Source organism: Rhamphochromis longiceps, linkage group LG12, assembly GCF_057381845.1.
Source record: "Rhamphochromis longiceps isolate RC_006_pf linkage group LG12, R_longiceps_female_GT1.1, whole genome shotgun sequence".
Taxonomy (NCBI): Eukaryota; Metazoa; Chordata; class Actinopteri; order Cichliformes; family Cichlidae; genus Rhamphochromis; species Rhamphochromis longiceps.
In genome coordinates this window covers 38,826,478-38,836,608 of record NC_140568.1, presented here as the reverse complement: position 1 = coordinate 38,836,608, position 10,131 = coordinate 38,826,478, and the positions used below count along the sequence as shown (strand labels likewise).

Below are 10,131 nucleotides of genomic sequence, written 5' to 3'. Positions count from 1 at the left end.
CTCCTTCCAAAGTACATGGAAAGGAGCAATAGTCTAGAGATTGAAGCTTTCGTTGGGGGTCACAGACAGAAACCCATAAATAATAAAGTTGTTCTTCATACAACAAGTTGCTACAGGAGTTTCAACCTCTTTACAGTTTGTTAGGTGCACCTGTTCAGTTGCTACACTTAGCTATGTAGACATGGTCAAGATGACCTGGTGAGAATCAAACCAACCAACAGGATGAAAAAGAATGGGGATTTAAGTGTTTTTGAACGTGGTATGGTTGTTGGTGCCAGACAGACTAGAAACTACACTGGAACTTTCTGTATAACCTAAGGATTTCAGAAAGAATGGTCAGGAAAAAGAGAAAACGTCTCATGAGCATCAGTTCTCTTGGGGGAAAAAACATAAAACTGAGCTATGCAGAAGAGCGTCTAAGAATTGCATAACAAGTTAAACCTTATGGACTACAGCAGCAGATGACCTCACCAGATGCCACTCCTGAAAACACAAAACTAAACCCCAAAATTGAACTAAAGATCAGAAAAACATTGTCTGGTCTGAGAGTGTGGCATATGCAACATGAAAGCAATCCTGCCTTATATCAACGGTTCAGGCTGGTGGCAGTGTTGTGGAAGATCTGGACCCCTTATTTCCAAATGAGCACCAGCTGGTGGAAAAGACTCCCAAAAACCACACGGGCTATTGTTGCTGACCATGTTCATGCATTTATGTAGGGTGACCATATTTTGATTTCCAAAAAAGAGGACACTTGGCCCAGTCACGAAGAACTTTAAGAATACTGTTTGCTTAAAGAAAACTTTAACATATTTAAACGATGCCTTCTCTGTGCTGTTATGTGAATGGTGAAATAAAAAATGTCATATAGGCTTTTACAAGTCAACAAGTGCAAAAAAAGTGGAGGGTTGGTCATCCTAATTTATGACCACAGTGTACCCATCTTCTGATGGCTGCTTCCAGCAGAACAATGTAAAATATTACAAACTTTATATAATCTCAAACTGGTTTCTTGAACATGATAGTGACTTCACTGTACTCAAAAGGCTTCTACAATCACCACATCTCAATCCAGAGCACCTTTGAGACTTGGGGGATCAGTAGGTCCACATTACCCATGTGCAGCCGATAAATCTGCAGCAACTGTGTGATACCGTCAAGGTGTACCAAACAAAGTGGCTGGTGTAATGTATATTTCATTTTTAATAATCCTGAAATACAGGGAAGATAAGTACCTCTATAATTATTAACTTGTGACTATAGTTTTATTGTATGCGTTTAGTTCTTCATTTAAACGCATATATCATTTAAAGCACAACATACGCTGATCTACTGGATATTAGATAAAACACTGATCTTTTGGATTAAAAACGTAGCGTGTGACGTAGGATCAACTAATTGGGTCTGATCGATTGTGCATGTGCACTGGCTCGCTCTTTCACGTGCGTTTTTCAGTCTGTGGCTAGCTGACTCAGTAGCTTTAACGTGACTAGCGGTCACATCACACACACACAGAGGTAAACATTAACCAGCACAAGTTGTTTGCGTGTTAAAGAAACTTTTTGCTGGAAAGAAGAACATGGCGACAACTAGGTCTGTTCAGGCTAAAGGATATTTGCTGTACAGGTAAGCTATTTCTGTCAATCTGCACGGAACCAGCAGGTAAACCAGTTTTTGCAGACATAGGAAAACACGTGGACCCATTTAAATAAATGAATTGTTAAAGCAGCAAATGGCAAACGGTTAAACATTATTTTTCGCAATTCAATATCTTTTATGTTTTCAGACATATTGCATATGGATATATTGTATCTCTACATTATGTTCCTATGATACGTTTATGTTTTTCAAACATGGTTTGATCACTTGGAGGACCTCTGAACTTTGTCCTGTCTGAACTTTTTTGCTTCTATAGGGTTACGTAACCACCACTAGGATAACTGGGTCCCAGCAAACTGAACATGGGGCCGATAGCATGTTGTGTATGACACGTACTCATCTGAGAGTAGGATGATCAGATGTCTCTGTTTATGTTGGACAGCACAGCTCTCCCCTTTTCTTTTCTTTTTCTTTTTAATCCATTGTCCCACACATTGAGCCAGTGCCCCACTGAGAAATCCTAAGCTTTGCTGATTTTGGTAAATATGGTGGAAAGTACCTCAAAGAAAATAAAGTGACAGTTTATTCTGGTAAATACAGTTTTTGTCTGGATGCAATTTTGGATTTTTATTTTTTTTTATAAACAAGGGAAAATATAGCGTGTTGTGACACACCATCTGTGTGTCATAATTGGCTAAAATGGTCAGATATTGCTCAAAAACTTAAGCTAACCTATGAATATCATCCCTATTGAAATCCAGTGATCATTACCAGATAGAACAGCAGCTAAATAGCTATTGAAATAAAAGAGAACACAGGAGTATATAAAGCACGAGACGTAAGACCAAACTTCAGCTTTAATCCTCTATTGTATTTACTTAGAACGAAGTAGGAAAGTTTGCATTTAAATATAATTTATTCAGCGTATACATGCTAAAAGCTAAGCTGGTAACCTACACACTTGATTGCATGTTTAAATTGTTTAAGTTTCCCCAACATTGCTGGCATGCCCCACATTGTCTCACACAAACACAATGTTTTTACCACATGTAGTTTTGTGGGATTGGTCAACTTATCTTTAGCATATGATTTAAATATTTCATTTAACATTATAATTGGATTTCCTTTTATTCTTGGCCATTTTTCAGCCTTATCCATCAAAACTTTGTGGCTACTAACAAGTTTCTACCTTAGGTAACACACCTCCACAAGACCCATGATGACGGCCTTTCATCAGAACCATTCAATAACAGCCAGATTTTAGAAATGATCTGTCCTGCGGCATTGATTTTAGAGCCAATGAAAATGTTGTCTCACTATGTGGGATGGGGAACAAGGGATGAAAATGTTGTGCAGTTCCACACAAAGTGGGTCAACGGGTTACCATATTTTTTTGGGCCTCCATCCAGTACGCATTTGCTCCGTCACTGACTGAAATGTTATTCAGAAAACAAGTCTTTGGCTTATTATATGCTTTGTTATTGTTGATAGGGTGCCATGGGAAATGCATTTTTAATTATAGCTTCCAATTAAAGCCATTGGCCCATGGGGTTATTAAAAGAAACGTCCCACTGACCTTGAAAGTTTTAGGACTTTAGAATGACAAAACAAAGCAAAAGACTCAGCAGATGACTTTGCAAGTACTAACTTGAAACATAATATGGCTTCCTAATCCATTAGTGGGGATACACCAGCCATACAGTATGAGGCAAATCCAGGATTTGAGGTTAATGTGACATTGTATTAAAATTGGGAGTTTTAAAAAGAATTACAAAGGTCCCTGAATTTCAAATGTAGCTGAGTTTAAGTATGTTTGTCAATTTTACTGTCACTTTTCTTAATGAAACTGCTGTTTTACTGTTTGGAATAATTCATATCACCTGTACTTCTCTTCTTTTCATTGGAACACCTTCTAAAAGTACAGCTTTAACACTTGACAGATTGAAGTTTTACTTCTCTGCTATGTGGGGCAAGAAACGGCTAGGTTAATATTCAAATACCATTTGGAGCCTCTTGGATAGTTCCAATAGTTGTAAAGTGAATAATATTCCCCCTTTATCCACTCCAGAGTGGGTGAAATAAAAAAGTTTTATGGTTGAAGACACAAGCTGTAGCATTCAGCCCACTCACTCATACAGTATGCATATTTTTCATATCAAAGAATATTAGCGTGACTATCTTTTAGCCCATATGTCATGCACATCTCCATGTTCCTTTTTAAGTTTTTCTTTTTTATATTGACAACTTCTGGGTTATAATGTTTTTGCTCCGAGCTTTTGTGAAACTTTCTTTCATCTTGTTTCTGTGTAGGAGGTTTTCAGAGAGCAGCGACAAAGGCTGGTTCCGATCCTTATTTGTGCACAAAGTCGATGCCAGGAAAGATGCTCACTCCAACCTGCTTTCAAAGAAGGAGACCAGCAACTTGTATAAGATTCAATGTAGGCCTACACCTTTTTACTTACATAAAAGCAAGGGTTTAGTTTCTTTAAGTGTTGGGTTACAGAAGGCCAAAGACAAGTGCCTGCGATACACTTACATCACATTATTGTGACATGGATCCTGTATATGTCTCAAAAGTGAAATAAATCATTTAAATGGAAGGCCATATGACCTCAGAGAAAACTGAAAACAACATGAGAGATGAAAATGGGGCTCCTCTGCAACAGCTTATGCATACACAAAACACTGTCAGCAACAAGTAATTCTAAGATAAGATGATGTCTCATGCCTGTAAACTTTAGTGACATCTGAACAATTTGTCTGGTTTTCTTTTAGTCTGCAGAGGTAACTGTTTCTGTCTCTCAAACAGAAATCTATCATTCTCTCGGGGCTTTGATCTTTTGTGTTGCGTACATCACACCGCACAGGGATTTCAATTTGAACACTCTATCAGCCATTGCCTATAACCTATTGCAAGTGAATCAGTTTTGTATATCAAGTCTTTGCTGAATCGGAGTGTGAAATTACTTTGTTGAAGAATTTGAATGTTGCTTTTATTTTTTATTTTTTTTTAATGCATCCATTTCTGATAGGTTTCTCTCTGCCTTTTTTCTTTTTCAGTTCATGACGTCAAACCAGAATGCCTAGAAGCATACAACAGTCTGGAGTATGTACTGATACATTTGAAATATTTCCTGCATCTCTGTCAGTCAAGTTACGTTTTCAGTGCTTTACTTTCTTTGGATTTCTTTCAGCAGTGCAATAGACAGTGTGCTGGACTAATTAATCAAGATATGGTCTGAACAAAGTTAAAATCAGATGAGCTTCATGATATAAATGTATTTAAAAAAATGAAGTGAAGATACAGCTGAGTTTATATCTTGGATGAATTTTTATGCTTCCTGACTGCCCTCTAGTTGGTTTTTAAGCTAAAGTGAGAGCATTTCCAAACAGCATACACCTTCATTAACTTGTATTTTATTTTATTATTTTTTTGCTGGCTTTAGGGCTGAAGTGCAGAAAAGACTTCACGAGGACCAGGACTACCCGTGTGAGGTAGTTGGAAGCTGGAATACCTGGTATGGAGAACAAGATCAGGCTGGTAAGCAGTAAATGCAAAAAGACACCTTTGACTGATCACTGCTGCTTTCCTCTATCAAGTTCCCATAAAACACAATTTCAGTGGCTGACTTTTTGCAAAGCTTTGCAGACGGATGCTACCTGATGACTCACAACCAGCACTTCACCTTCTACATATATGATAAATTAACGTGATCATTTAAGTGTATTTTATACATAAAAAGCAGTCAGTAACTATAAAAAGTAATTGCATGGTGATGGAGGTTCTTTATCTCTTAGTTGTGTGGGTGGCATCAGACCTTATGCAGTGCTACAGTGACATCTGCTGTTGTTTTTCTGCAGTGCATCTGTGGCGATACAGAGGAGGCTACCCAGCTTTGACTGATTGTCTGCAGAAGTTGAGAGCTAACAAGGCATGCTGTGACCTTTTTAAACGTCTCTTATTCAGTCAACATTGCATACAATACATACAAGGCCTTTGATTTTCCAGGGGAAAATTGCTTATTTTGTTGTTTTAATTTGTTGCGTTTTTTTTGTTTGCTTGTTTTTTTTAAGTAATAATTTTCTTTAAATGTTAATGTGTTGTTTCTGTGGAGAAAAGGCATTTCAGGGGTGCTGTTTTTTGTTTGTTTGATTTTTAAGATATAATATTAATATTCACTTTTTAGTGTTATAAACAAACATTTTATCCCTTTTTAGGAGTACTTAGAGTTTCGGAAGGAACGGGCCAAAATGTTGCTTTCAAGACGAAATGAACTTCTTCTGGAGTTCAGTTTCTGGAATGAACCCCTTCCCAGACAAGGACCAAACCTCTATGAAATGCGCACCTATTACCTTAAGGTATCTATTTATGCTACGCATTTTTAAAATGCATAGCTTGAACATGTGTGACCAGTACAACATAAATACTGTTTGATTTGTAGGAAAACTAACAAAGCAGTCTGTTTCTGGGTTTCCCTAACGTCACTTTTATCTTCAGTAAGCAAGTGAGCCTCTTCAATTTTATTTTTATACGTAGTCTTCCATTTCAGAAGCTCAAAAGTAATTGGACAGTTCATTGACGAGCAGTTTTATGACCAGGTGAGGCCTGTTCCCATTTTACCCCAAAATAATGGGAGGATAAAAATGTAGAAAAGGAAAGACACAGCTCACCATCCAAATCATCCCATGTTGTCTGTCAAATATGGTGGGGGCAATTTTGCATATGGGCATGTAGGCCTGCTAAAGCATGCTTTTTATCTACTGAAGATAGAACTGAAGACGGAGAGACCCAGAAACAAGAAGCAAATGAAGGTGACAGCAGGAAAGGCCTGGCAGAACATGACATCTGCTCTTTAGATATATCCTGATTACTTGATTTGAAATCTCCTGTGGTGATTTACAAAAGCAAAATTACAAAAAATATACACATCTGCATGTTGTATACTATTTTTAAGTGCATGGCAGGGTCCACATTTAGCAAAATCTAGATGTATTAGTGTACTGTTCATGTGCTGTTCAAACAGAAATAATATAACTTTGGTAATCCTGTATAACTGTCAGTGCAGTTTTTATAAATTTGTTACATAACTAGCATAGTTCTTATTCTCAATGTTTTCTTTCCATATTTTTCAGCTGCTTGTCTTGAACAAGTAATCCAATTCTCATCTGTTTGAAGTAGTCATATTTTTTTCACCTCTGGCCTATTCTGCAATTTTGCCTTTCCAAGGTTTCCTGCGTAATTTCAGCTCACTTATTCAGACCTGACTCACTGAATTGAAGAGTGTCACAAGTGGAGAGAAGTTCAAAAACAGCTATGATAAAAATCTGTTTACTCAGTGCTCCAGTTCTTCTTGCATGCAGGCTTGTGACACCCAGAGTTCTCTGATCAGTTAAAAAAAAAAACAACAACAACAAAAAAAAAACGTAGCTATGAATAATAGATAAATAGTGCTTTCAGTCTTTCAGTTCTATGGAAATATGATGGTGGTAATGTCATAATCTAGTTTCAAACCTATTCTAATTAATATTATACTTGTGCTTCAGCCAGGAACCATGATTGAATGGGGCAATCGCTGGTGAGATACGTTGAATTTATTTAAACATATGTCATTTGTCTGAATCTCTTTCAGTGGAAGTGAAAATATCAGAAGTGTTTCAGTGATCTTTATACTAAATAAGATAATGTTTTGCAACAGGGCGAGGGCAATCAAACATAGACAAGAAAACAATGAGGCAGTAGGCGGTTTCTTCACACAGATTGGCCAACTCTATGTTGTTCATCACTTGTGGGGTGAGTAATTAAGCACTCTACACTTAGAACATACCAGTAAGATGAGGTGATTGACTGCTGTATGTAAAAATGTCTGACAAGTTTGGTCTGGCTGAATTTCAGCTAACTGAATGCTCCTGCATACATTCTGTATTCTAATGAATCACTAAAGTTCAGTGTGACGGTTCCAACATAAGCCCGGGTGTGTCAAACATCAACAAAGGATGATTTTACACTCGACATAACACTTGGACTTTTGATTGCATCTTGGAACAGGAAGCGAGTCAATCAAATTATTAAAGGTGTTTTAAGAGTGGTTGTCCATATTTTTAATATCATCTGAACTCTGGTTCAGATGATATTAAAAATATCAAGCCTCTGGGCTAGAATCATAAATTTCACAAATTTTTGAAGCCTGTATTATCTCAATGAAGTAAGGGCATTCAGACAAAGAGCTATGTCAGTGTGTTTCTTTAAAATGACAATAGCATGAGGAAATACTGAGACATATTGTTGTATTGCAAATATTTTCCATATGACATGTTTGGCTGTTTTATTCACTGACAGACAGAATGCACTAATACTTGAAATTCAAAACACACGGGAAGAAATATTTGGGTGGCTTTTTTTACGTTGATCAAATTGACCCATATGTGACCCACAAACTACATGTTCGTACCTGAAATGTGGTAGAACAAGAGATTCACATCATGTACTGCACGTGCAGCTGATGAATTTGCAGTAACAGTGCGATCCTATTATGTGAAAATGGATCGGAGTGTTTCCAGCACCTGGTTCAATCTGTGTAGTTAAGAATTGAGTTTTGATGGCAAAAGAGATTCGGCCTGATGTTAGCAAGGTTGCCAGTGAATGAAGTTGAACTAATGAAGTTGCCAGTGACTATAAATTTTATCCACACATAATGCGATGTAATGTGTGTGTGTGGTGGAGTTTTTTGCTTTGCTTTTTTCGTTGGAATTTTTTTTCTTTGCCGTCTTTTGATAGCTTACGAAAGCCTCCAGTCCCGAGAGGAGACAAGAAACTCTGCCTGGCGGAAAGAAGGATGGGACGGAAACGTGTATTATACAGGTAAGAAAGAAATGCTTCACCCAGATGCCTTAAAAACCCAATGTTCTTGTCAGGGCTTTATACCTCGCTGATTATTTTTACCTGCAATTATATTCAGCAAAGTTGAGACTCGTAGATCACCAAACTTTTTTAATCATAGATGCCTCCCAACAACTTTCTGCTGAAATGTTTAATGTGGTCTCTGTACTGGATCTGAAATTTGTATTTCTTTGAAGTAGGGCTAAAATAAACCTTCAATGTTTTCTTTAAATGTTTGCCACAAAATCAGAAAATTATATAATGCTGCCTCCCCTCCCCCATTGTTGTTATTGATGGAGATGACAGGATTGCAGTAATAATATTTTTTTTTTTTTAAAAATCATAATTTATTGGCCATCCATGGTAATGAGACTTAAGCAGTATGAGCATCAAATTATAAAATGATACTGCCCAGCTTGAAGAATTTTAAGAGCTGTATGTTTGTTGTTTGCTTTCCTGTTTGTTTATTATTACAATTGTAATTTTCGGTATATCATTTTCTAACATGTGTCTTTCTGTCTGTCCTCAGTGCCTTTGTTGCAAAGTATGGAGTCAAGAATAATGATTCCAACTAAGAGTTCACCTTTACAATGAGAAAGCGACTGAGACTGCAAATAATTCAATGACCAAATTTTACTAATTGTAGTTTCCATTTCTTTTGTATGATCTGTGTTGTTACTAAAAGCATTGAAGTAAAGCTTCTGATTCCATGTTTGTGATATTGCCAAAGTCAAAAGTAGTTGTACAATTTCCAAGCACATTCAGTATGAAGAACATGAAAAACCAAGATTTGCAGGGGTTTAGATAAAACACGTGAAGGGGGGAAAACACAAGAGAAAAGGTGTTTGTGCGTTACGGTGTTATTGAGGAATTTTTACCTTCTGATTTAGTGGAGTGAAGTGAGGTGTGTTTGCTCTGTTTTGATCATTAATTGATGTAACGGAACACATATTGGGGGTTTTGTTTGTTTTCTTTTCCACAATAAATTTTTTTATGATAGTACTATTAAATGTACATGAATGACTTAATGAATGAGATCATGCTAAGTTGCAACAGTGAATGTAAAACAACCATTTGATAAAAAAATTTAAAAAAGCCTGCCTCACTGATTGTACTTGAAAATTAAGTACATTTCAATTTTGCAGAATTGAAATCTACTTAAACAGAATTTTTTCTGTTTATGAAAGTAACAGCTGCAATTATTTGATAAATGAAAACTTTATCATATAAGATCAAATCAATAAAATATGAAGATAAGATCAATCAAGAAACTAGTCAGTGAGTTCACCTGTAGTCTATGGCCATTAAGGTCGCAAGAATTTTACTCAGAGGTCAGGTTCAACAAGCATTTCTTTATTGACCTTTGGGCAATGTTACAGACACAGAAATATCCTTTATTGCCCATACTTGGGAAATTCACATGTTTCAGCACCAAAGTGACAGGCGGATACAGATTCTCACAAAAGTAAAGAATATAAAATAAAAAAACAAGAAATGGAAAGCACAGGGCAAATTTACAATGTAAGAAAAAAAATACTGTATAGTTATTAAAAATATACCCAGGCTCAAAGAAATGTGCAGCTGAGTAGGATGGGTTTTTTTTTTTCTTTTACAGAAGTACAAAAAGTGCTGTGAAAAGTGCTTAAAAACAACAA

The 10,131-nt window shown here is 36.6% G+C and overlaps 1 protein-coding gene across 1 annotated transcript; it reads left to right on the top strand.

Moving 5' to 3' along the window:
• Positions 1–1,432: 1,432 nt before the first annotated feature.
• On the top strand, positions 1,433–9,536 carry nipsnap1 (nipsnap homolog 1 (C. elegans)). The gene is made up of 10 exons (XM_085426262.1): positions 1,433–1,626; positions 3,910–4,037; positions 4,660–4,705; positions 5,046–5,140; positions 5,461–5,531; positions 5,818–5,958; positions 7,144–7,175; positions 7,296–7,390; positions 8,375–8,458; positions 9,006–9,536. Exons 1-10 carry the CDS (start codon positions 1,580–1,582, stop codon positions 9,068–9,070), a joined length of 804 nt encoding a protein of 267 aa, XP_085282388.1. The 5' UTR covers positions 1,433–1,579; the 3' UTR covers positions 9,071–9,536.
• Positions 9,537–10,131: the final 595 nt, after the last annotated feature.

What these genes read in the sequence shown, in the direction of transcription:
- nipsnap1 (XM_085426262.1), top strand. Translation starts at nt 1,580, where the DNA reads ATGGCGACAACTAGGTCTGTTCAGGCTAAAGGATATTTGCTGTACAG. An exon ending in TGCGCACCTATTACCTTAAG is followed by an intron (nt 5,959 to 7,143) that starts GTATCTATTTAT and finishes CTTGTGCTTCAG; the next exon opens with CCAGGAACCATGATTGAATG. An exon ending in ATTGAATGGGGCAATCGCTG is followed by an intron (nt 7,176 to 7,295) that starts GTGAGATACGTT and finishes GTTTTGCAACAG; the next exon opens with GGCGAGGGCAATCAAACATA.